The sequence below is a fragment of the Manis javanica genome, chromosome 1 (genome assembly GCF_040802235.1).
Source record: "Manis javanica isolate MJ-LG chromosome 1, MJ_LKY, whole genome shotgun sequence".
Classification (NCBI taxonomy): Eukaryota; Metazoa; Chordata; class Mammalia; order Pholidota; family Manidae; genus Manis; species Manis javanica.
Genome location: NC_133156.1, coordinates 224,345,350 through 224,372,990, shown reverse-complemented (window position 1 = coordinate 224,372,990; position 27,641 = coordinate 224,345,350). Strand labels below are relative to the sequence as shown.

Sequence of the window (27,641 nt, the reverse complement as noted above, 5' to 3'; positions counted from 1 at the left end):
CAGCGACGGCGCTACACGCTCCCAGGTTCGCCTGCCTGGGCCGCGGGGCGCTGTGGAGCGGGGCTCAGGGACGCAGCGGTTGGGTGTCCGCGCCTGGCGGCCCCGCGGGCTCTGGAATTCTCCGTCCGCCCCCGCGCTGCGCGGGCTCGTCGTCATCCGCAGCGGCGGAGCGTCGGCAAGGGCTGCGTCCGGAGACACTGGGCGCGAACGTTCTCACATTCCCAGGCGACAGCCGCGAGCTGACTGGGCAGGAGGCCTGGCGGGTCCACTCCCCCGCCGCAGCCCACGACTCCGGGGTCGTGGGGCCAGGCCCTCGCGGGCTGCGGGGGAGCCGAAGGCCCTGCCAGTCTTGGGAGGGTTGCTGAGGTACCTGTCGCGACCTGCAGCTTTTCTGCCGGGCCGGCCCGAGGCCGCAAACGTTTTGCCGAGGGGACGGGAGGGAAGGGACGGGGTCGTGGGTGTTGTAGGTCTACAGCGGGCGCAAGCCCTGATGACAGTCTCCCACAGACGCGGGCCTTTGGTGATGGGGAGGCTTGAGGACAAGCAAATTTTGCCTCAACAGCCCCCCTTCTCCCCCCCCAACCTTTTCCCACCCCAACGCAGTCCTGACTGTGGGCTTAAGTAGCCAGAAAGTTGCAGCTCTCCGGGTTTGTGGCCTTCACAGTCAGAAAACTGCTGCAGTGCGACTCTTAAGAGCCCAGGCTGATAATTGCCACACTGGCTCGAAAGCGCTGTGATGTAGGAGGACGTGGGAAGCCTGGAACTCCAGGGGGACGCGGGTCAGTGCCGAGAGAACCGCCCTGCTTGAAGGAGGCTTGTTCTGGAGCATTCCCCAAAGCTACAGTGCAGGGTTTTTGTTGGTGTAGATGGCTAATGTTCAAGATCAGTTCCACGTGCGTTCCTGGTCACAAACATTGATTACTAAACAGAAGAGAAAATAAGATGATTGTGAATTCTCTAATAATTTTTTTAGAAGTTTTTCTAGGGGCTTTGTTATTTGTGACCACAATGGAAAATTTAGACAGTGATGATCTGAAAGCTGACAAACTTCCCAAGCTCAAGAACTCTAAAGAATGGTTGCAACCACAACCCCTTTCTTTTATGGAGGTACAATAATGGGGCATTTTGAAGTTTATACTTGGGTAGTTGCATTAAGACGTGGCTTATGCTAAATGTTACTTTTTTCAGTTTACTGTTTCATTCTGCTTTTTATGCCTTCTTTCTTTTTGTGTTACTCTGCTTTTCATTTTCTAGCTTCTGAAGGTGGAATCAAATCATTGATTATATATACCTTTTCTGACAAATTTATAAAGTTTCTTTTGAAGCACTTTTTAAAGCTATTTTATGTTGTGGGATTTTTTTTAAAGATAGTATTTTCTTTTTCTACACAGCTTTGTTAGGTATAATTGGTATATAATAAACTGCATATATTTAACGTGTACAGTTTGATATATTTGACATACATAAACCATAAGAAACCATTACATAGTCAAGATAATAAACATATTCAGTACTTCCAAAAGTTTCCACATTGTGTCCCTTTGTAGTCCCTCCCTCCCTGCCTGCCCCCAAGGCAATCACTCATTTGCTCTCTGTCACTGTTGTTTTGTTTATTCTGCATTTACAATTATTTAGACAAATGTAGTCTACGGTATGCATGCTTTTGTCTGGCTTCTTTCACTCAGCCTAATTGTTTTGCAATTCATCCATGTTGCATGTATCAATACTTCATTCCTTTTCATTTTGCTGAATACTATATACCCCAATTTGCCAGTCTTGTTGATGGACATTTGGGTTGTTTGCAGTTTTGGGCTATTACAAATAAAGCTGTTAGTGACATTCATGTACGTGTCTTTGAATGTGTATATAGGTTGGACATAGGATTTCATTACTCTTGGGTAAATGTCTAGTTGTGTAATGTGCTGGGTCATATGGGAAATGAGTTTCACTTTATGTAACTGTCAAATTCTTCCATACTGATTGTATTAATTTACATTTCCACCAACAGTGTATGAGAGTTCCATTTTGTTTCACATCCTAGTCAACATACGCATCCTAGCCAACATTTGATAGTCTTTTTGGGTATCAACAATGTAAAATTCAATGTTATGCTGGACCATAGTGGCATCTAGTGTGTGGCCAGTTTTGCTCCAGTACTTTTACAGAACTTTTGCAAGTACTAAACTCCATGCTTTGTCAACCATGGGTTTTTTCACTTCAGCTGCTGTGAAGAGGAGTAACTTCTTGGTGCTGTGTGACCTCTAGGGAGTTGTTCCATTAATCCTTTCAGGTGCTTCTTTGCCCAGGGTTTCTTTGGGTAGTTTCCCACATGCATATAGTGTACAGCATTTAACTGAAGACTTAAGGGGGACCCTCTACAGATCTAACACCCTGCAAATCCCCAAAGCTCTTTTTCTGTGTACCTTTCCTCCTCTGGTACTCTGCCCTATGAACTATAGATTCCGTGGCTCCCCCAAACTCTCAGCTTTTCTCCTCATTGCAGGGAGACAGTTGGGTTCCCTGATTTCTTCCTCTGTGCCATAGTCTGGAAATTGTTCCCAAGCAGTAAAATCATAAGGCTCACTTTGTTTTCTCTTTCTCAGGGACCACCATCCTTCATTGCCTGATGTCCAATGTCTTGAATACTGTTTTTTCACTTAACTTTTTTTAAATGGTGGGAGGATAAATCTTTTCCCTGTTTACTGTGTCTTGTCTGAAAGTGCAAGTTCTCATCTCAGCCATTATTTCTTCAAAAATTTTTTTCTGCTCAATTCTTTTATCACTTCTGGGACTTACTGAGCCTTTTGCTATTTTCTCATAAGTCACTGCAGCTCTGTTAATTATTTTCCAATGTTTTTTCTCTCTGATTTTCAGATGGGTTATTTTCTAAGGATCTGTATTTAAACTGACTGGCTCTTTTTATGTCATCTTCAATCTGCTGTTAAGCCCACTTAAGTTAGTCTTTTAATTTAAGAACTGTATTTTCAACTTTTTTATAGTCTATATTTCTATATTTCTCTGCTGAGATTCTTCTATTTGTTCATCATACACATATTTTCCTTCAACTTCTTAAGCATAACTATACTAGCTGACCTAAAATTCTTGTCCATAAAAAACTGAAAACTTATAATCTAGTGTTATCTTTTTCCAAGGGTTGACTACCCTCTAGTTTATCCCTGCTTTTGGTCAGTTACCAGTGTCTTCAGATTATTGGTATTTTTTTTTGCTATTATTAATGTACAATTACATGAGCAATATTATGGTTACTAGACTCCCCCTATTATCAAGTCCCCACCTATATATACCCTATTAGTCACTGTCCATCAGCTTAGTAAGATGCTATAGAATCACTACTTGTCTTCTCTGTGTTACACTGCCTTCCCTGTATCCCCCCTGCTACATTATGTATGCTAATCATAATACCAGATTATTGGATTTTTAAAAAATATTTTTGTCTAGAATATTTATTCTATGAGAGCTGTGGTCAAGAGCAATACCCATCTTGGTTTTGAGAACTAGAAACTCCATGAGACAGAAAGAACAAAAAAAAAAAAAGGAATTTGGAGTTGCACATTTAAACCTAAAATCTGGCTCAATGAAGGATTTTTTAGGCTTCTAGTTGCTTAATGCTCATGAGTCTTAATTTCCTTGGGTGCTAATGGGAAGGTTATTTCTTGTAATTTGAGATTTTACCCATCTCATCTGGAAATGAGTAGTAGAACTGAAGACAGCTACTTCCAATGGCAGTTACTTTGAGAATATTTTATTTTCATGTAGAGGAGAGGATTTCAAAGGCCTACCCCAAATGTCTCCCACTGGAATTTAAAAAATTTAATTACTTTCCATTGTAAAATATATATAGCATTAGCATAAGATGTACTATTTTTAATCATTTTTAAGTGTACAATTCAGAGATATTAATTACATTCACATGTATGCTATAAATCAACCTGTGTTTTTGGAAGATATAGAAAATTTATTATGAAAATAGAAAAAATGAATGTTATGAACTATTTCTTGAAGATTGTTGCTTTAAAATATGAAAATTGACTTGCATATGAAGTATTAATATTTGATAGCAATCATGATTAAATGAATTCAAATAGAATTCACTAATGACTAAATGAATTAAAGAGGCCTAGTTGTATCTATTTTAACCCATAAAAGTTAAAGCATTTTATAGGAAGTGAAAAATGATGGGTTTTATCTACCATGTGACTCTGAGCGAGTCATTTGACCATGCCAGGACTCAAAATGTCTGTGATCTGAGGTTTTTTTTGCCCTTGACCTGTGGTCAAGAGCAGAAATATTCAAATACTCTTTAAAAAGTACTTGATATGATTTGAGATAAAAAATTGGGTTCACAGAGAACTTGCCAAGAGATATTTCTGTCTCATAAAATATTATGAGAGATAGTATTAATAATTTGTTTTTTTAAGATTTGATTTTCAAAATTTCATTCTATCATTTTAGGCATTAGCTAAAGAAGATATTGATGCAGCTATTCAGTCAATATTATATAGAGAAAATTATGTAATTAAGGTAAGAATTGGCTACAGAATGTCTCAATGAAAAATTGAATTTTGTTTTTCCTTTTAGATGTAGTGAATCATCATTACAAAAATTTGAGAAAATATTCAAAGTAGAATTAAAAACACTCATTAGCCCCTAGGATTAACTAAGAGATCTCTGAGATTGCTGTAATTGACTCCCTTTCTTCCTATATTTTGTGGGGATTCTTCCACATACGCCTTATAAGAGTTTCCCCCTGCTCATTTGTTCCTTCATGTTAGTGGGGCTTCTGTGGAGTTACTTGAGCTTTAAGAGCTGCTATTGGAACACACTGACCAGTTATTACTCACTTATACATAGGTAAGAAGGCTTTAGCTGTAGCTGGATGGGCTTAATTTTAAACAAGATGAATGTCCATATTAAGTATGTAGTAAACACTGGAGTGAGTAATGTTTTTGTTTTTAAGAATTTTCTTTAGAGTTGTTTATAAAGGAAAGGAACTATTCATTGAGAATGGTTGAAGTGTGCTGTGAGGTGAAGTTAGGGAGGCATGTGGTTTAGAGAAGCTCTCAGGAGTCTTGTATTTTTTCATTTTGAATTTCATGCTGTTGACCCTAGTAATCACATGATTTCATTTGCTTGTGAAAGGTGGATGAGAAGTTTTGGTGAGAATGACTTAGCTTATAGCCTAATTAGGCATTTTCTTTGTGGGCTACTTGCCATATAGACCAGGCTATGCTATACTTTTGCTCTTTACTCTTGTCTCTTTTTTCCACCTGTAAAGTTTATCCTCCATATCTGCTGTAATCAGTTCTTTGCCTAGATAACTCTTCATTCTTTATGCCTATCCCAAATGTCTCCCACTTTGGGAATATATTTTTTAAATTATTTTTTCCTTTGTGGTAAAATATATATATGTGTAACATAAAATTTGCTTTCTTTTAACCATTTTTAAGTATACAATTGAGTGACATTACATTCACATGTTGTGCAACCATCACCACTATCTCTTTCTAAAACTTTTTTATCACCCAACGGAAACTTTGTCTCATTAGGTAATAACTGCCCATTCCAACCTTCACAAGGCTCTGGTAACCTCTGTTTCACTTTCTATCTCTATGAATTTGCCTCTTCTGGATATTTCATATACGTGGAATCTTACAATATTTGTCCTTTTATATCTGGCTTATTTCACTTAGCTTATTATTTTCAGGGTTCATTCATGCTATAGCATATGTCAGAACTTCATTCTATATACAACATTTTGTTTATTCATCTGTTGATGGACACTTGGGTTGCTTCCACCTTTTCACTATTGTGAATAATGCTGCAGTGAAACATGGTATATAAGTATCTGTGTCCCTGCTTTTACTATTTTATATATATATATTATTTGTTAAGAAAAATATTTATCTTTCTATATTGTTTCTTCTCCCGTTGTTTTGTAATCTGTCTCCCCAGGGAGAGCATGTCTAATTTATCCATGTTTTCCTTGTTTCCAGCATAGTATGCATCTGTACACTCAGTAGAAGCCAAATAAATGATTGAATTAATGAATGACTTTGTGTATTATTCTGAGAAATATAAACAAGGCTTAAATTTTATGACAAGAAAACTTCAAGATAATATATTTGTCTTTTCTATCACTGTTTACTAGGAACTTGATAAGTATTTACAACATCATGACTTCTTAAATGTAAGAAGAAAAGAGATGTTATATAAAAAATGGATTGACTGTGTGGCAGATCCTCTCCAGAAGAAAATTATAGAAAAAGTTTGTTCACATAAGAAGATTAAAAAAAGGAGACAAGATGAATTAGATAGTTTTTTAAAACATGTAAATAAAAAGGTACTAAGAGATTATTTCATACTTTTTTCAGTCGGTTTACAAACTGTGATTGTCTTTATTTATAATCATCTAAACAGCCTGCCTCTCCCCACTCTATATTGTGTAATCTATATTCTGTAATGGGATGTCTAATTCTTAACCAGGGCATGTGGAAAGGATAGAGGAAGAGGGTTAGGTCTGGATTTAAATGTGTACTTTAGAATAATTTTTCCTTGCTTTTCACATGTAATTATTCATTTTATATGCCAATTAAAAGTTTGGACTATAGATTCAGGATATATATATATATATATATATATATATATATATATATATATATATCAGGAGATCTAAACACATATATTTTTTGTTGTTCTGGAACTTGGTTATTTACAAAGTTATAAAATATTTCCGTTCTCACATTTTTAAGACATCTGAGATGTTTGACTAGTAGTTATTTAAAAACATTCTCAGATCTTTTAGTGTTTCACCATTCTTTACTAAAATCTTAAAAATTTTAAGTAGATTGCTTCTGTTGCTATAATATTTATTAGTTGGATACATTAAATTAATTTCAAATTTGTTCTTCCCTTCCCTTTTGTATTTGTCATTGATGCCATTTTGAGGCCTAAGAATGTAATGGTGTGTTTGACTCTTGAGTCCTGTTATGCTCAAAATTAACTGTTCACCTGTTGATCTTATGTGTGGTTTTATTTCCTTCCTATAGGGAAATGCATTTATAGAGCATTATGATCCAAAAGAGTATGATCCTTTTTATATGTGTAAAGAGGACCCGGATTTTCTAAAGGTAGGATGAATTTCTCATTTAACTTTGGTATTACGTGGTTGGTTTTTTTGAGTAGCCCTAATATATGAGTAGTCTTTAAGTGATTCCCTAAGAATTCAATAGCATCTTAAGAATAGTTACCCATCTCTATATCTGAAAAAGATACAAAAAAAGCCAAAGTCTAATGTAAGTTAAACCTCTGTAAAATTTGAAAATATCATAACAGGGTAATAGGTAATGCTTAAAAATTTCATAGACTTTAAAAAATTTGTTACGCATGTTATACATTTTCATGATAAATGAGAAAATCAATTTTTTAATAAAAAACAATTCCATTACTCAAAATGAACTCATTAACGTTTTTCTGTATATTCTTCAAGAGCTCTTTCTATATGTAGGTGTATGTACACATTGTTATTTTACAAGAATGGGAGTATACTATACATTCGGTTTTATAATCTGCTTGTTCCTCAATTGTTTATGATTTGCTTTTTATTAATGTACATATATACTTTTAATCATTGCATGCTGTTCTGTTATTAATAGGAGCTAACTGGCACTGAGGGCTTAGCCTTAACCAAATGGTAGCATTCTTTTTTTTGCTTTTATTTAATCTTCACTGCTACCATGTTAGGTAATTTACAGCTGAGGCAAATGAGGATAGGTTAGGTTACTTGTCCAAGGTCACACAGCCATAAAAATAGTAGAGTACAGATGTATTTCCAACCATAAATGGTATTTTGTTAGCCCATCACATATTCCCTATTTTGAACATCTAGATTGTTTTGACCTATTGCTGTTATGAATGATATTATGATGAACAACCTTGTAACTATTTATTTATTAATTTTTTCTTTAGGGTAAGTTGCTAGAAGTAGAATTGCTGAGTTAAAGTTATACATGATTATGACTCATATCACCAAATTGCCCTCCAGAATAGTAATATAAATTTGCACCCCCACTAGAGAGTCCATTTTTCCACACCTTTGCTAATAGTGGATATTATTAAACAAAATAATATCCTTCAGTTATAGACCTACCTTGAATCAGACATTTTAAACTGCTGGTATTTGCAGACAAAGCAGTCCTTTTTTTGTTTTTCTAAATTGGGGTATGTATATGTCTGCATGCTATTGCCCTTTTTTTATTGAAGTATTGTTTGTATACAATCTTATGTTGCTTTTAAATGCACAATGCAGTGGTTCAACTGTTAGCCATACTATTCAATCCTCATCCCTTCTAGTGTGGTTACTATCTATCAATGTAGAAAGATGTTACAAAATCATTAACTATATTCTCCATGCTGTACTACTGTCCCCGTGACCAACTTATATTGTGATTGTGAATTATTGTGCCTCTTTAGCCCCCTCCTGCACCCTACCACTTGCCCCCACCCCTGGGTAACCACTAGTCACTTCTCAGTATCTATGAGTCTACTACTGTTTTGTGCCTTCTGCTTTGCTTTGTTTTTATGTTCCACAAGTAAATGAAATCATATGGTATTTGTCTTTCTCTGACTGGCTTATTTCACTGAACATAATACCGTCTAGATCCACCCATGTTGTTGCAAATGGCAGGATTTCCTTTCCTTTTATGGCTGAATAATATTCCATTGTGTATATGTACCACATCTTCATCCATTCATCTATTATTATACACTTAGGTTGCTTCCATATCTTGGCTGTTGAAAATAGTGCAGTGATAAACATAGGGGTGCAAATATCTTTTTGAATCAGGGATTTTGTTTTCTTCAGGTAAATTTCTAGAAGTGCAGTTACTGGGTCGTATGGTATTTCTATTTTTAGTCTTTTGAGTAACCTCCATACTGCTTGCCACAGTGGTTGTACCAATTTACATTCCCACTAATAGTGTAGGAGGGTTCCCATTTCTCTGCATCTTCACCAGTATTTGTTATTTCTTGTCTTTTGGATAGTGGCCATTCTAACCGGCATGAGGTGATACCTATTTGTGGCTTTAATTTGCATTTCCCTGATCATTAGGGATGTGGAGCATCTTTTCATGTGCCTGTTGGCCATCTAAATTTCTTCTTTGGAGAAATGTCTGTTCAAATCCTCTACCCATTTTTTAATTGGGTTATTTGTTTTTTGGGTGTTGAGGCATATGAGTTTTTTATATTTTTTGGATATTAACCCCTTATCAGATGTGTCATTTGCGAATATATTCTCCCATATTGTAGGATGCCTTTTTGTTCTGATGGTGTCCTTTGCTGTACAGAAGCTTTTTAGTTTGATATAGTCCCATTTGTTTATTTTTAATTTGTTTCCCTTGCCTGAGCAGATGTGTCTAGGAAAAAATTGCTCATGCTTATATTCAAGAGATTTTTGCTGATGTTTTCTTCTAAGAGTTTTATGGTTCATGACTTACATTCAGGTCTTTGAGCCATTTCAAGTTTACTTTTGTGTATGGACTTAGACAATAATCCACTTTCATTCTCTTACATGTAGCTGTCCAGTTTGCCAACACCAGTTGTTGAAGAGGCTGTCTTTTCCCCATTGCATTTTCATGGCTCCTTTACTGTATATTAATTGACCATATATGTGTGGGTTTATATCTGGCTATTGCCCTTATTTTTATAGGTGGGAGTTAAACTGAGAGTTTACAGTTAGAGCCTTAAATATACTAACTAGTAATAGCTATTAAGGGGCAGAATTAGGCTTTGATACCAGATCTTTTTGATACCAAAATTCCATTCTATTCTTTTACGATGTTGCCTTGCTAAATGAAGCTGATACATTACCTCTTAAGGTAAGTTGAGCATTTTGAGGTTATAGCAGCAATTCTCAAAGTGAGGTACACAGACCTTTGAAAGCTCTGAAACCCTTTAAGGGGGGGTCTATTCAGCCAGATCTTTTCATTATAGTGCTATATATTATTTGCCTTTGTCATTGTTTTGACATTTGCTCTGATGGTGCCAAAGCAATGGTGGGTAAAACTGCCTTAGAACAATATAAGTCAATGTCACCATACTGTACTGGTAGTCATTAAATTCTTAATTGCCATGTACTTACAGTAAAAAAAAAAATCAGTTTATCTTAATGTCCTTGATCAAACAGTTCAATTTATTAATTTTATTACATCTTGCTTCTTGAGTACATGCCTTTTTAATACTTGTGTGATAAAAGTATGCAAAGAGCACTTCTACATATTGAAATACAGTATGATTGAATTTGAGCTGAGGTGTTGATTTTTTTTTTTTCAAGCAACACAATTTTTACCTGAAAGAATGACTTACAAACAACGTTTTTAAATCTTGGGTATTTGGCAGACAAATTTCTGGAAAGTTAATGTAGTGAGTCTATCACTTCAAAAAAACACCTGACATTTGTTGCCAATGATAAGAAATTTCAAGCAAGAAATTTGAATTTTTAAAAAATATTTACCATCATCAGTGTGACATATCCCACTACTCACTTTTCTGATGAGATTGGTAATGATATTAATGTGATTATTACATGATGAAATGTATTAACATTTGGAAGATATCACATAACTCAGTGATACAGTTTTTTCCAAACAACCAGTTAATGGATAAGAACCATTGAAAGTTCAAGATGGATTAATGGATTTTAATGTAGCAGATTTTGAATAATTTATTGATATTGTTTCAGATTCTACATTATAACTAACCTTTAATAAACTGCCACTTGTTGAGTTTGGGTATAGTGTCTAAGAAGAATAACCACAATGATCTAAAAAGGCTATTAAAAATAGTTAACCATGGCTGGAGGGTCTTGCTAAGAGATGTATTGGAGTTCCCCCATCTCTTTATAATGTGTTAAAATATATGTACAGTTGACCCTTGAATAATATGGGGACTAGGGACACCAACCCCTGTGCATTTGAAAATCCGCATATAACTTTTGACTCCCCTAAAACTTTACTAATAGCCTACTGTTGACAGGAAGCCTTACTGATAACATAAACAATCAACTAATATATATTTTAATATGTTTTATATATATGATGTACTGTATTCTTAAGTAAGCTAGAGGAAAGAAAATGTTTTTTCAAATTGTTTCAAACCTCCAAAAAAAATTCCAATATATTTACTGAAAAAAATATTTGTATAAAAGTGGAACTGCACAGTTAAAATCTGTGGTATTCAATTGTCAACTGTAATGATTAGACTTCAGTTAGTTTGTAGATATTGTATTCTCTTGATTCTTTTGGTATAATAGTTATACATCATGTATGCTTAGGATAGGCTGAAAAAGACCTGCAACCCAATCCTTAAAAAAATGCTTTTCTTGTAGGTTACCATTCCGCCATTTCATGACCCTTTGAAAAAGGCACAATATGACAAAGATGATGAGAAAAGAACTCTTCTTCAGTGTGAAACTGGTACTTGATTTTTATTTATTTATTTATTTGTTTATTATTTATTTATTTATTTATTTTGAGAGGGCATCTCTCATATTTATTGATCAAATGGTTGTTAACAACAATAAAATTCAGTATAGGGGGGTCAATGTTCAATGTACAATCATTAATCCATCTCAAGCCTAACTCTCGTCAGTCTCCAATCTTCTGAAGCATAACGAACAAGTTCTTACATGGTGAACGAATTCTTACATAGTGAATAAATTCTTACATGGTGAACAGTACAAGGGCAGTCATCACAGAAACTTTCGGTTTTGAATACGCATTATGAACTATAAACAATCAGGTCAAATATGAATATTCATTTGATTTTTATACTTGATTTATATGTTGATCCCACATTTCTCCCTTTATTATTATTATTATTATTTTTATTTTTAATAAAATGCTGAAGTGGTAGGTAGATGCAAGATAAAGGTAGAAAACATAGTTTAGTGTTGTAGGAGAGCAATTGTAGATGATCAGGTGTGTGCCTGTACACTATGTGTTAATCCAAGCTAGACAAGGGCAATAAATGATCCACGGATGCATAAGATTTCTCTCAAAGCAGGGGGGATGAGGTTCTGAGCCTCACCTCTGTTGATCCCCAATTTCTCACCTGATGGCCCCCCTGCGACTGTGCCTGTCTTAGGTTGTTCCTCCCTTGAGGAATCTTACCCGTCTCTGGCTAACCAGTCATCTTCCGGGGCCATACAGGGAAATGTAAAGTTGGTAAGTGAGAGAGAAGCCATATTGTTTGAAAAGGTTAGCTTTTTACTTCTTTGCAGATTTATGCCCTGTGGCTTCTACGCCCAGCACTTGTCTCGAGGTATCTTTACCATCTGGAGGAATTATGATACTCGGTAACTTCGATATGAGGCACGAATTCTATTTAAGGGTTGTAATTAGGAAGGAAGAAGGAAAGCTATAGAGGTAGCATATGGAAGAAAACATGGGAGGATTGATTATTTCTTTGACATATCTTCTTGTAGAGTACCTTAAGTATGTATAGGTTTTAAACTACTAACTAATTTGTACACACATATTAACATAATAGGAATACGGTGACATAAACAAAGCAAATCTATAATTACCATCCATCTCCAGTGAAGCCAAGTAAACCATTTAGGCACCCTAGGCATTTGTAAAAATTTGTCTATGATATGATGGATATTGTCCAACTGTACTTGAACAGTCTGAGAGAAATCAGACAAACTAAAGCAGGCCATTTCTGGGTTCTGTTTACCTCCCATATGTCCTTTTAACTGTAGATAGTCTGTAGTCATAAGATTTTGGAGTGCTACACCTTGCACCCCTCCCAACTCCTGGTTGAGTTCCAACAGTACAGATCCGGTCAAATTCGTTGTCTCACTGTATGCACATGCCAGCCTAGACATCTCCCTCCTCATTCCAGTGGCAAGTCCAGGAATTGGTGGGGTGGACGCAGCCACGACTGCAGCATCACCCGGATCCCTGTGGAGGCTTTTTGATGATCATCCCCCGGCACGAGTCCTCCAGAGAGTGCTGATGCCGGAAGCTCCTCCTCATATCGTATCTTAGTTCATTTTCTGGGTATCCGAGCTAGGCCTTGATCTTCTGCATAGAAACAAACAGACCCTTTGCCCACACTTTGACATGCCCTCTATACCACTGTGCAGAACTCATTGGAGGTCAGCACACAGGGACTGCTTTTTTTTTTTTTATTAAGAGAAAGCAATATTATCAGTAAAGAGTACCTCCATAGCTGATCATCTGACACCCTTTAAGTGATCAACATTAGGGATATTTAAAGCATGCGTTTATCTTTGATTTACCAATAGTTTTATCCTATCAAGGAGTAATCCCCCTTTTCTTTCTTTCTTTCTTTCTTTTTTTTTTTTTAATCTTTAATCTAGACTTACATGAAGAGTACTATGTTTACTATGCTCTCCCCTATATCAGGTCCCCCCTAACAACCACATTACGGTTACTGTCCATCAGCTTAGCAAAATGTTGTAGAATCCCTACTTGTCCTCTCTGTGTTGTGCAGCCCACCCTCCCCTTTCTCCCTCCCCACCATGCATGGTAATCTTAATACCCCACTTCTTCTTCCCCCCCTTATCTCTCCCTACCCACCCATCCTCCCCAGTCCCTTTCCCTTTGGTACCTGTTAGTCCATTTTTGGGTTCTGTAATTCCACTGCTGTTTTGTTCCTTCAGTTTTTCCTTTGTTCCTGTACTCCTCAGATGAGTGAAATCATTTGGTATTTCTCTTTCTCCGCTTGGCTTATTTCACTGAGCATAATACTCTCCAGCTCCATCCATGTTGCTGCAAATGGTTGGATTTTTCCACTTCTTATGGCTGAGTAGTATTCCATTGTGTATATGTACCACATCTTCTTTATCCATTCATCTACCGATGGACATTTAGGTTGCTTCCAATTCTTGGCTATTGTAAATAGTGCTGCGATAAACATAGGGGTGCATCTGTCTTTCTCAAACTTGATTGCTGCGTTCTTAGGGTAAATTCCTAGGAGTGGAATTCCTGGGTCAAATGGTAGGTCTGTTTTGAGCATTTTGATGCACCTCCATACTGCTTTCCACAATGGTTGAACTAATTTACATTCCCACCAGCAGTGTAGGAGGGTTCCCCTTTCTCCACAGCCTCGCCAACATTTGTTGTTGTTTGTCTTTTGGTTGGCAGCTATCCTTACTGGTGTGAGGTGATACCTCATTGTAGTTTTAATTTGCATTTCTCTTATAATTAGCGATGTGGAGCATCTTTTCATGTGTCTGTTGGCCATCTGTATTTCTTTTTTAGAGAACTGTCTGTTCAGTTCCTCTGCCCATTTTTTAATTGGGTTATTTGTTTTTTGTTTGTTGAGGCGTGTGAGCTCTTTATATATTCTGGACGTCAAGCCTTTATCGGATCTGTCATTTTCAAATATATTCTCCCATACTGTAGGGTTCCTTTTTGTTCTATTGATGGTGTCTTTCGCTGTACAGAAGCTTTTCAGCTTAATGTAGTCCCACTTGCTCATTTTTGCTGTTGTTTTCCTTGCCCGGGGAGATATGTTCAAGAAGAGGTCACTCATGTTTATGTCTAAGAGGTTTTTGCCTATGTTTTTTTCCAAGAGTTTAAATGTTTCATGACTTACATTAAGGTCTTTGATCCATTTTGAGTTTACCTTTGTATATGGGGTTAGACAATGGTCCAGTTTCATTCTCCTACATGTAGCTGTCCAGTTTTGCCAACACCATCTGTTGAAGAGACGGTCATTTTGCCATTGTATGTCCTTGGCTCCTTTATCAGATATTAATTGACCATATTTGTTTGGGTTAATGTCTGGAGTCTCTAATCTGTTCTACTGGTCTGTGGCTCTGTTCTTTTGCCAGTACCAAATTATCTTGATTACTATGGCTTTGTAGTAGAGCTTGAAGTTGGGGAGTGAGATCCCCCCTACTTTATTCTTCTTTTTCAGGATTGCTTTGGCTATTCGGGGTCTTTGGTGTTTCCATATGAATTTTTGAATTATTTGTTCCAATTCATTGAAGAATGTTGCTGGTAATTTGAGAGGGATTGCATCAAATCTGTATATTGCTTTGGGCAGGATGGCCATTTTGACGATATTAATTCTTCCTAGCCATGAGCATGGGATGAGTTTCCATTTATTAGTGTCCCCTTTAATTTCTCTTAAGAGTGACTTGTAGTTTTCAGAGTATAAGTCTTTCACTTCTTTGGTTAGGTTTATTCCTAGGTATTTTATTCTTTTTGATGCAATGGTGAATGGAATTGTTTTCCTGATTTCTCTTTCTATTGATTCATTGTTAGTGTATAGGAAAGCTACAGATTTCTGCGTGTTAATTTTGTATCCTGCAACTTTGCTGTATTCTGATATCAGTTCTAGTAGTTTTGGAGTAGAGTCTTTAGGGTTTTTTATGTACAGTATCATATCATCTGCAAATAGTGACAGTTTAACTTCTTCTTTACCAATCTGGATTCTTTGTATTTCTTTGTTTTGTCTGATTGCCATGGCTAGGACCTCCAGTACTAGGTTAAATAACAGTGGGGAGAGTGGGCATCCTTGTCTGGTTCCCGATCTCAGAGGAAATGCTTTCAGCTTCTCGCTGTTCAGTATAATGCTGGCTGTGGGTTTATCATATATGGCCTTTATTATGTTGAGGTACTTGCCCTCTATTCCCATTTTGCTGAGAGTTTTTATCATGAATGAATTTTGTCAAATGCTTTTTCAGCATCTATGGAGATGATCAGGATGTTGAATTTTGTCAAATGCTTTTTCAGCATCTATGGAGATGATCATGTGGTTTTTGTCTTTCTTTTTATTGATGTGGTGGATGATGTTGATGGATTTTTGAATGGTGTACCATCCTTGCATCCCTGGGATGAATCCCACTTGGTCATGGTGTATGATCCTTTTGATGTATTTTTTAATTCAGTTTGCTAGTATTTTGTTGAGTATTTTTGCATCTACATTCATCAGGGATATTGGTCTGTAGTTTTCTTTTTTGGTGGGGTCTTTGCCTAGTTTTGGTATTAGGGTGATGTTGGCTCCATAGAATGAGTTTGGGAGTGTTCCCTCCTCTTCTATTTTTTGGAACACTGTAAGGAGAATGGGTATTATGTCTTCTCTGTGTGTCTGATAAAATTCCGAGGTAAATCCATCCGGCCCTGGGGTTTTGTTCTTGGGTAGTTTTTTGATTACCGTTTCAATTTCTTTGCTCATAATTGGTTTGTTTAACTTTTGTGTTTCTTCCTTGGTCAGTCTTGGGAGGTTGTATTTTTCTAGGAAGTTGTCCATTTCTTCTAGGTTTTCCAGCTTGTTGGCATATAGGTTTTCATAGTAGTCTTTAATAATTCTTTGTATTTCTGTGGAGTCTGTCGTGATTTTTCCATTCTCATTTCTGATTAAGGTTGATTTGTATTGATTCTCTTTTTCTCTTAATAAGTTGGGCTAGAGGCTTATCTATTTTGTTTATTCTCTCAAAGAACCAGCTCTTGGTTTCGTTGATTTTTGCTATTGTTTTATTCTTCTCAATTTTGTTTATTTCTTCTCTGATCTTTATTATGTCCCCTCCTTCTGCTGACTTTAGGCCTCATTTGTTCTTCTTTTTCCAGTTAGACTATTCATTAGGGATTGTTCTTCCTTCTTCAAGTGTGCCTGGATTGCTATATACTTTCCTCTTAAGACTGCTTTCGCTGCGTCCCACAGAAGTTGGGGCTTAGTGTTGTTGTTGTCATTTGTTTCTATATATTCCTTGATCTCTATTTTGATTTGTTCATTGATCCATTGATTATTTAGTAGCATGTTGTTAAGCCTCCATGTGTTTGTGAGCCTTTTTGTTTTCTTTGTAGAATTTATTTCTACTTTTATACCTTTGTGGTCTCAAAAATTGGTTGGTAGAATTTCAATATTTTGGAATTTACTGAGGCTCTTTTTGTGAGCTAGTATGTGGTCTATTCTGGAGAATGTTCCCTGTGCACTTGAGAAGAATGTATATTCTGTTGCTTTTGGATGTAGAGTTCTATAGATGTCTATTAGGTCCATCTGTTCTAGTGTGTTGTTCAGTGCCTGTGTGTCCTTACTTATTTTCTGCCCGGTGGATCTATCCTTTGGGGTGAGTGGTGTGTTGAAGTCTCCTACAATGAATGCATTGCAGTCTATTTCCCTCTTTAGTTCTGTTAGTATTTGCTTCACATATGCTGGTGCTCCTGTATTGGGTGCATATATATTTAGAATGGTTATATCCTCTTGTTGGACTGAGCCCTTTATCATTATGTAGTATCCTTCTTTATCTCTTGTTACTTTCTTTGTTTTGAAGTCTATTTTGTCTGATATTAGTACTGCAACCCCTGCTTTCTTCTCACTGTTGTTTGCCTGAAATATGTTTTTCCATCCCTTGACTTTTAGTCTATGCTTGTCTTTGGGTTTAAGGTGAGTTTCTTGTAAGCAGCATATAGATGGGTCTTGCTTTTTTATCCATTCTGTTACTCTGTGTCTTTTGATTGGTGCAGTCAGTCCATTTAAATTTAGGGTGACTATTGAGAGATATGTACTTATTGCCATTGCAGGCTTTAGATTCGTGGTTACCAAAGGTTCAAGGTTAGCTTCTTTAGTATCTTACTGCCGAACTTAGCTCGCTTATTGAGCTGTTATATATACTGTCTGGAGATTCTTTTCTTCTCTCCCTTCTTATTCCTCCTCCTCCATTCTTCATATGTTGTGTATTTTGTTCTGTGCTGTTTTTAGGGGTGCTCCCATCTAGAGCAGTCCCTGTAGGATGCCCTGTAGAGGTGGCTTGTGGGAAGCAAATTCCCTCAGCTTTTGCTTATCTGGGAATTGTTTAATCCCACCATCATATTTAAATGATAATCATGCTGGGTACAGTATCCTTGGTTCAAGGCCCTTCTGTTTCATTGCATTAAGTATATCATGCCCTTCTCTTCTGGCCTGTAGGGTTTCTGTCGAGAAGTCTGATGTTAGTCTGATGGGTTTTCCTTTATAGTTGACCTTTTTCTCTCTAGCTGCCTTTAAAACTCTTTCCTTGTCCTTGATCCTTGCCATTTTAATTACTATGTGTCTTGGTGTTGTCCTCCTTGGATCCTTTCTGTTGGGGGTTCTGTATAATTCCATGTTCTGTTCGATTATTTCCTCCTCCAGTTTGGGGAAGTTTTCAGCAATTATTTCTTCAAAGAGACTTTCTATCCCTTTTCCTCTTTCTTCTTCTTCTGGTACCCCTATAATACTAATATTATTCCTTTTGGTTTGGTCACATAGTTGTCTTAGTGTTGTTTCATTCCTGGAGATCCTTTTATCTCTCTCTATGTCAGCTTCTATATGTTCCTGTTCTCTGGCTTCTATTCCTTCAATGGCCTCTTGCATCTTATCCATTCTGCTTATAAATCCTTCCAGGGATTGTTTCACTTCTGTGATCTCCTTCCTGACATCTGTGAACTCCCTCTGGACTTCATCCCATTGCTCTTGCATTTTTCTCTGCATCTCATCCCATTGCTCTTGCATTTTTCTCTGCATCTCTGTCAGCATGTTCATGATTTTTATTTTGAATTCTTTTTCAGGAGGACTGGTTAGGTCTGTCTCCTTCTCAGGTGTTGTCTCTGTGATCTTTGTCTGCCTGTAGTTTTGCCTTTTCATGGTGATAGAGATAGTTTGCAGACCTGGTACGAGTGACCGCTGGAAGGGCTTCCCTTCTTGTTGGTTTGTGGCCTTCCTCTCCTGGGAGAATAGCGACCTCTAGTGGCTTATGCTTGTCAGCTGTGCGCAGACAGGGCTTCTGCTACCTGCCCGTTTGCTATGGAGTTTATCTCCGCTGTTGCTGTAGGCGTGGCCTGGCTGGTGCTGCTCCTCCAAAGTGGTGGAGCCCCGTTGGAGGGGGAGCGGCCGGGAGGCTATTTTTCTCCGTAAGGGGCCTCTGTGCTCCCTGTTGCCCAGGGGGTTAGAGTGCCCAGAGATCCCCAGATTCCCTGCCTCTGGTCTAAGTGTCCTGTCCTGCCCCTTTAAGACTTCCAAAAAACACTCTCCAAACCAAAACAACAACAGCAACAATGAGAGAGGGAACAGAAAAAAAAAAAAAGGGGGGGAAAAACGCGCAATTTCCTCTGTCCTCAGACACCGGTCTCAGGCACCCGCCCACTGGTCCCGCAGGGAAAAACACGCGATATTCTTTGTCCTCAGGTGCCCGTCCCAGGCACCCGCTCACCGGTCCTGCTGCTCTGCCTCCCTAGCACCAGGCTCCCTGTCCCTTTAAGGCTTCCAAAAAGCACTCACCAAAAAGAGAAAAAAAAAGGGGAAAAGCGCGCGATTTCCTCCGTCCTCAGGCGCTGGTCTCAGGCACCCGCCCACCGGTCCCGTAGGGAAAAACACGGGGTAATGTTTGTCCTCAGGCGCCGGTCCCAGGCACCCCCTCACTGGTCCCGCCGCCCTGCCTCCCTAGCAGTGGGGTCCCTGTCCCTTTAAGGCTTCCAAAAAGCACTCGCCAAAAAGAGAAAAAAAAAAAAAAGGGGAAAAACGCACGATCTTTGTCCTCAAGTGCCGGTCCCAGGCACCGCTCACCGGTCCTGCCGCCCTGCCTCCCTAGCAACGGGGTCCCTGTCCCTTTAAGGCTTCCAAAAAGCACTCTCCAAAAAAAAAAAAAAAAAAAAAAAACCACTCTGGTTTCTTTCCACCTGCCAGGAGCTGGGGGGAGGGGTGCTCGGGTCCCGCCAGGCCGGGTCTTGTATCTTTCCCCCTTCACAAGGCGCTGGGTTCTTGCAGGTGTGGATGTGGTCTGGATGTTGTCCTGTGTCCTCTGGTCTCTATTTTAGGAAAAGTTTTGTTTGTTATATTTTCATAGCTCTATGTGTTTTTGGGAGGAGATTTCCACTGCTCTACTCATGCCGCCATCTTGGCTCCGCCCCTAAAATTATTTGTTTTTTAACCTGAAATTTAATATGATATCCGTCTTTTATTTGCTGAATATGCCAAGCTTACATGTCTTAGTTGGAAAGATTTACACTGGTACTTGATTTTTTATTGGATTTCATAAGCCAAGAGGAATGGGAGTTGCATTTAAGGGTGCTAATTTAGGTTACTCATCTTCCTGCAGGCAAAATATATACAATGAAAGAATTTAAAGAGGTTGAGAAGGCCAAACTTCATTCCAGATTCCCAAGAATTTCTAATTCAAGGCACTTTATGACTCCAAATGAGTGGCTTAGACTGCCTACAAGCTACATAGAAAGTGAATTTTGTAAAAGGAGCAGGTAACAGTTAATGTAATAGAAATTCTGGAATCTCTTGTCAGTGTTGTGGTTTTTTTAAATTTCATTTTTCAATGAGAAATCTCTTTGTTCCTCTGTATGTGATGTTTTTGTTTCCTTGGGTGCTTTCAAGCTTTTCTCTTTGTCTTTGGTTTTCATTACCTAGACTATTATGTTTTTGTTTTCCCTTTCTTTCTGTTTACCCTACTTAGGGTTCTCTGAAATGATTGTATCTGTGGTTTGATGTATTTCATTATTATTATTTTTTAAAATTCTAGGCCATATATATATATATATATATATATATATACTTATACTTCCCCCTGGGGCAGAGGGTTTTTGCTTCTATCACCATCCTAGTAGCAGTGGATCCTTGCCTCTGTCCTGGGTGTTAGAGGATTTCTTACAGAGGCAGACAGGTTTGCCTTTACATATATATATCAGTTGGCCTACACATATGTGTGTAGGCCAGTTAATACTGTTTCATAGCTTCATAGGTCTTAGATACTCTCTTATTAAAAAAAAATTATTTTTCTACTTACATTTCAGCTGGACAATTTCTATGGAGCTATCTAAGTTCAGTAAGCCTTTCCTTAACTGTGTCCCAACTGTTCCCTTAACTGTGAAGAGCCCATCAGAAGAATTCTTCACCTATGATGTGATTTTAATTTCTAATATTTCCATTTGATTTTTTTCACATACGTTTCATTTCTCCTAAAATTCTCTATCTGTTCTTGCATGTTGTTCACATTTCCACTAGATTCTTTAACATATTAGGTATCGTTATTTTAAAATCTCTATCTGTTCATTCCAGCATTTAATCATCATTTCTGAATCTGGTTCTCTTGTTTGCTTTATCTCTTGACAATGGGTTATTTTGTCCTGCTCTTTGTAATTTTTTATTAAATACCAGATATTTGAGGTTATTTTGTCTGGCTTTTTGGGCATGTCTTGAAACTTCTGATTGAATGCCAGGCATTAGAGGTAGAACAGACTATTTATATCTAGAAATGTATATGCCTTTTCTTCTGTCAAGTATTAGTGTAGGGAACTAGGCTTATCTAGTGAGAAGTTTAGCTGGGTTTAGGTACTGTTGTTGCTATTGTTTCCTACAGGGCATCACAGGCTTCAAAGGCCTCAAGTGGTAGATTGCTGTTACCTTGTACTTAGGGTGAGGGCTGGGGTACCAGAGGCTTATTTTCCTGAAGTGTTCCTGCTTCCTCCTCAGTTTTTGGCTATCCCTGCAAGTCTGTGTCACAGAGGAGGAAGAGAGTCTGTTCATGCTTTTGCTTCATATCCAGAAATATATTGCTGTTGCTTGTTGCTTATTGCTATGCTAGGTGGGAGCAGAGGAATGGTCTCTTTTCCTTTCTAGCCTCACTTTTAGGCAAGCTCTGTGTCCTTGAGCCTCAGGAGTAAGGCTTTCATAGGGTTCCTTTCCCTTCTCCCAATGGCAGCCAAACTCTACCTTGTATCTGTGGTTCTTCTTGGATGGTAGTTTTTTGCCTTCTTCCACTGGTAGCAGACCTCTGCATGGTACAGGTATAGGATTCTGGCCCCCAGGCAGTTTCTTGGTTGTAAACATGTGATGAGCTTATACCTCCCCCTTGGGCAGAGGGTTTTTAGTTCTATCCCCATCCTAGTAGCAGTGGATCCTTGCCTCTGTCATGGGTGTTAGAGGCTTTCTTACAGAGGCAGACAGGTTTGCCTATACAGCTCTCCCAGAAGCACTATTCCTTTGCTTGTTACCCTGGGCTGGGGGGTGGGGGGAGAATTTGCTTCCTTTTCCCCAGCAGCTAAAGGCTTTTGCTTTGTAGAAGGGCCCAGGGAAGTAGGTAGGGCATTGTACTCATTTACCTGAAGCTGTTGGTCTGTCTTGCACATCTTTGCCACTGATGGGGCCTGTCTCTGGTCTGCTCTGTGCCCAGTCTTTCTTCTTAGCACCAGGTGCAGGGCCATGGAGAAGAGCTTGCACATGAGTGTAAACATTTCCTGTTTCCAAAGTGTCATGCTAGCCCACACTTGGCCTTTAAGGATTCATTACAAATTTTAGCTGACATCTTTTGTTTTTAATTAATAAGCTTAATTTTTTAGAGCAGTTTTAGGTTTATAGAAAAATATCAACTATTCATTAGGATAAAATAAAATGTATTATAAAATTCAGGAGGTGAGAAAAAGTAAAGGAGACAGAGAAGCAGTCAGAGATCTGCCACAGATGTCAGGAGAGGAAAGAGTGACAGGAAGGATCAGGCATCATGCTCTGGAGCAGAGAGAACTGAGAAGAAGCCATTGGATTTGTTAACTAAGGACATTACTGCCCATCCTTTCAGTTTGCTATGAACAGAAGGAGAGGTAGTTGAGAAGGTCTGATTGAATTATAACCTGCTACTCCAAACTTTTCATTATCCTTGGGTTCCCCTACGATTCACTCTCGTTCTCAAGGTTCTGACACAGGAGAGCCTTGCCTAAAGAAAATTCTTGCAGACAAATAAGCCCTTCTCAGATATATTCACATAGGAAACCCTTTTGTCTTTTCATTAATAATGTTTTGTACACTAATCTAGATGTTTGCTGTACTGTTTCTTTTTTACTCAAAACCTATTTCAACATCCATATTCTCTAGGAAAACCCATTCTGATTAAATCAGGATCACATTGAGCCTTCCCGTTAATTCTCTGTGTGGCCATCTGCATGCAGGGTATGCTGAGAATGTTAGGATAATGACTAGGGTCTTGGTTTCAGACAATTGAATCCACCCTAGAAAAAGTTTCACTTATTGAGGATTTATACTGCTCACAGAATCATTGGGAGGTGTTAAGAAACAGGGCTAAGTTTCAGGAACAAATTCCAAAATCACAGTCCATAACTAATGGGCTGGGCAAGGGATGTGCTGTTTCTGCTATGATCAGGGAGCTGCAGAATCAGGAAGCTGCTACCCTAGCTGCTGGCCTCAGAACCATACCATCTCTGCCATTACCTGTGCCAGCCGAATGGATGCTCCCCACAGGGCCAGTGTCACCTTTCTAGTCAACTCTTGAGCAGGGACAAGGCTGGAGGAATCTAAGGACATTTGTTTGCCACCTTATGGCAAGAGTGACTTGGGGAGTGGAGTGTTTGGGTTCTCGCTTGGGAAACACATTTTACATTTATGCTTGTAAATGAAGCAATCTCTATGTCTTCCTTTTACCTTAGGGTACACATTTAGTACACATGGAGTATACATTTCTGTATAAATGTAAGCTAGTATTATTTTCAGAACATGCTCACACATTTTATCTTGTTAAAGGTTAAAAGTGAAAGTGAATTTTAATGATAGTAGTTTTGACTTGAAACGCTTGGGAAGAGTTCCTCATCTTCTGGAATCCCAGGAAGAAGAAAAAGCAGTTCCTTACAAGTAAGCCATTATTACCCGGCTTTGCTCTTCTTTCATTTAAGATGCTTGACTTTGTTTCCACCTGCCTGCCGTTCCTTTAAGCTGGAGTCAGTACTGGGGCACACCCCAGACTCTGTGGCATGACATCAGGCATTTCCCACTACTGTGTCTGGGTGAGGTGGCAGTTTTCCTCATCTCTTTCTGGTTTTAAAGAATAAATAGCTAACACCTGCAGAAATAAGCACAGACATAGAAAAGTTTTTTAACATATTAAAGTTAGTTTTGGTGGATAGCAGCTGTGCTCAGAGTGAAGAGATTTCATAAGGCAAATAGGGGTAAAATCTGTGCATGTCACATGGGCAATCATTTCAATTAACTAGTGATGGAATTAAAAGTAAGAGACTTACCTACATAGTTACATAGCTTGTTAACAATCTGATTAAAACCAGTGAGATCCCTCAGACATTGCTGAAGGGAATGTAAATAGTATAGCAGCTTTGGAAAACAGCTTGGCAGTTTCTCAAAATGTTAAACATTAAATTACCATGTGACCCAGCAATTCAGCTCCTAGGTTTCCACCCAGGAGAAATGGAAACAAGTTCACATTAAGATTTGTACATGAGTGAATGTTCATGGCAGCATTACTCACAACAGCCAAAAAGTGGAATCAACCCAAGTGTTCATCATCTGGTTCATAGATAAACAAAATATGGTGTTATCTATACATGGAATATTGTTGGCAATTGAAAAGAAAATAAGTATGATATATGCTATAAAACAGGTGAACTTCAAAGCTATTATACGCAATGAAAGAAGACAGTCACAAAAGACTATGTATTTTATGCTTCTGTTTGTATGAGATATCCAGGAAAGGCAAATCTGTAGACACGGGAAGTAGATTATTGGTTGCCTAAGGCTCGGGTTGGGATTGGAGGGGGACTGTATGAGAGCATGAGGTTTTTTGACTAATAGAAATGTTCTAAAGTTAGATTGTGGTTATGGTTGCATAGCTGTGGAAATACACTGAAAATCATTGATTTGTACACTTAAAATGGGTAAGTTTTATGATGTGTATATTATACCTCAGTAAAGCTGTTGATAATAAAAATCTCCAAGGCAGATTGAAATATTAAAAATAAGCGTGGTTGATGTTGTTAAGGAGGTTAGTCTACAATTTTGTCTTCCTAAAAAGCTCCGAAGTAAGCTGTAGCAATTTCCTTTCCTTTTCCTGAATAGGCTCAGAACTTGAATAAATACAGTGTGGCAGAAGCTGAAAGGCTTTTAGAGATGTTTGATGCTGGCATGGCCAGCAGAGAGAGTGGCTAATTGCCTCATGAAGAGCTTAGTGATGTGAAGTAGGAGCAGGTGACTAAGAGATGGAGCTGGCCATTGTGGACTTCCCAGTGTCCTTGAGGTGTGGTTTAACAATTTGCTGCTTTGTGAATGGGAGCTGAAATTGAAGGATAATAGGAAGTATTGAAACTAAGCCCTATTCACTTGGTGCCTGAAGACTTTAAAAGATGGAATGATTTGGAATCAATCTTGTCTAAAAGTTTCCAAGAGAAAGGTCCCCTTCAATCTGTAACTGCCATGTTCTCATACAGACCTGTTTGTGTCAGGTCCAAGGGTGGTCTCATTTTACAATATACAAGGCAGCAATTGCGGATAGCAAAATCTGAGCAGTTTTGCTAATAGAAAAACTTTTCTGCATGGCAGGCTTCTGGAAAGAGAGGAGGCCGTGGATCCCCACCTCCTACTCGAAGAGAAAAAGGCAAAGGAGAGAGAAGAACCTGAGAGGCAGTTTCCTTTATTCAGAGGAAATGGAGACTTGCTCCTGGGAGGTACACAATGGACATGCCCTTTGATGGGTGTAGGACTTTCCTAGCTCCTTCTCCTGAGTTTTTGCTCTTCTATCTCTCCACTCTCTCTGTCACTTACCTCTCATCACACCCAAGCCATGCCCCAAATTTTGTTACCCCTAATTCAGCCAAGATAGGTAGAAATTTTTCAAAGGGACCACGTACTAAATTATAGTAGTAAAATTTAGGAAGTAAAAGCTTCAAAACTTAAAATGTAAAATGTGTAGAAAGGTATGTGTTCACAGAGCATAGATCTGTCAACCTAGGGTAACTACAGTTAAATGTGGTGGCTGTCTGACTGGTCTAGCCCAGCATACTGCTTCCAGGTCTAGGTGCTTGCTTGTTTTGTTCCTCAAAAGTTTAACAAGCACCTACTCTGAGCCAGGCAGTGTTTGAGAGGCAGAAGAACCACCCAGGAGAACCGATGTCAATGGACAGTGAAGAAAAATATAAAGTTGCTTTATACTCATACTGTGCAAACTCTCCGTATATATTGTGATGGTTATGGGTATCTTGAATTTAACCAGCCCCCAAAAGGACTGCTCCTTACTTTTGTACTTCAGCCCCTCTTTCTGTCAAACCTGCTGTCTTTCCAAATTTTCCCCAAAGGACCATCATCCAATCAGAACCCTTCAGGACAAAAATCTAGGGGGTGTCTTTGATTTCTTGCTCTCACTCCCTTCCCATTTCTAATAGATAATGAGCTTTAAAGGCTGGTTCACTACTGCCACCTGTCTGAGCCAGTGTGATCAACTGGCCCAGTGCACTAGCCTCCTAACTGGTCTTCCTGCTTCTGCTCTCGCCACTAAGATCAGTTCTCTGTACAGAGGCCATGTTCCTTTAAAAAAGCTAATAGGTCAGATTTCTGCCATACTTAAAACCTTTGAATGGCTTCCGCTCACACTTTGGGTTTTAGTCTAGCTTCTTTTCACAGACTTTCTTACCCGCGCATGGTTGGGCAGCTGCCTCCGCTCTGACCTCATCTCCTGCCCTTCTCTCCACGCTCACTATGCTCTGGCTTCCCTGGCTTCCCGCTGCAGTTTGAACACTGCCATCTGAGGCTCGTCATTCCACCGGTCCTTCTGCCTGGAACATGCTTTCTCTAGATCTCTCCATGTCTCACTGCCTCAGTTAACTCAGATTTCTGCACAAATATCATCTCTAAAGAGAATCCTTCTTTGACTTCTCTACTTAAAGCAGTCCCCCTCATCCATCCCCCCACCCACCCTACTCCTCTACCTGTGAAGGGGTTAAATTCAAGACTCAAATGGAGGGCAGGAGAACCCACCCATCGTAGGAAGGAAGGTAGAGTACATGAATGTAGCTTCATGAATTTTGTAAAGGAGAATTGTTTACTTCATTTTCTCAAAGAAGTGAGAAAGTTATCCATCAGCTGATAATGTCTGTGGGGATAGAGATTTAGAGGTTTGAAAAGAGAAGGGAAGAAAGGAATCTGGTATTTTCTAAATCCCAGTAACCCTAGTATTAATGAGCACTCCGGACATTTCAATATCTGAAAGCGGGGCCACAGGGGTCCCTGAGAACGGATTGCACATCAGCGCTCTACCCCAAGTATAGCAATGGTGGTTCTGTCTCAATCACTGCCTGTTGCCGAATCCAGAGAGAGTGAGGAGAAGCTGAGGCAGGTAGTAGTTTAGGTGGGGCGCTTGCCTGCCAGGTAAGTAACTCGGCTCTGGCAGGAGGGCTAGGCTTCAGGGGGATCACTCAGCTGATGGGAGGAACTCTCTCTGCTCTTTTAAGCCCCTTATCCTACATCACACTTAACTCTCTTCTGTCACCTTCAAAAGGTTTGAGCAACCAAGGAGCACAAACCCTGATCCTTGAGTGAAAAAGGAGGACACAAAAGAGGGCCGCTTCAGAGGAAGCCATCTGCCCGCAGGAATCATTCCGGCTGAGGCCAAGGAAGGCACGCAAGAATTGTTCTAAGAAAAGCATCTGCAATAAACTTCACTTACTTTTTGAGTTCTGTGTCTGTATGATAATTAAGAAATCACAATACCATTTATTGACAATTATAACAGATATATTTTCCCCAGAAGTTAATAAATAGTGCCTGAAAGATCCAGTAAAAATAGTAAGTTACCTTGCTGAGTGCCCATCTCAATTCACTTGGTCTTTCCCTAAATT

At 38.7% G+C, this 27,641-nt stretch overlaps 1 protein-coding gene across 8 annotated transcripts; it reads left to right on the top strand.

Annotated features, from left to right (window-relative positions):
- Window positions 1–44: 44 nt before the first annotated feature.
- LOC108392556 (protein FAM228B) lies at window positions 45–27,476 on the top strand. Of its 8 annotated transcripts, XM_073215841.1 has the most exons (10): window positions 229–366; window positions 974–1,107; window positions 4,474–4,542; window positions 6,170–6,361; window positions 7,068–7,148; window positions 11,402–11,489; window positions 20,108–20,264; window positions 23,548–23,655; window positions 25,351–25,475; window positions 27,302–27,476. In XM_073215841.1, the coding sequence occupies exons 2-10, from the start codon at window positions 1,009–1,011 to the stop codon at window positions 27,340–27,342; spliced, it is 960 nt and encodes a 319-aa protein (XP_073071942.1). In that variant the 5' UTR covers window positions 229–366; window positions 974–1,008; the 3' UTR covers window positions 27,343–27,476. The 8 variants fall into 8 exon arrangements, 7 of the variants coding, with proteins under 7 accessions (XP_073071948.1, XP_073071958.1, XP_073071965.1 ...); XM_073215864.1 differs by lacking the exon at window positions 974–1,107 and having other exon boundaries at window positions 228–366; XM_073215836.1 differs by lacking the exon at window positions 229–366 and having other exon boundaries at window positions 587–1,107.
- Window positions 27,477–27,641: the final 165 nt, after the last annotated feature.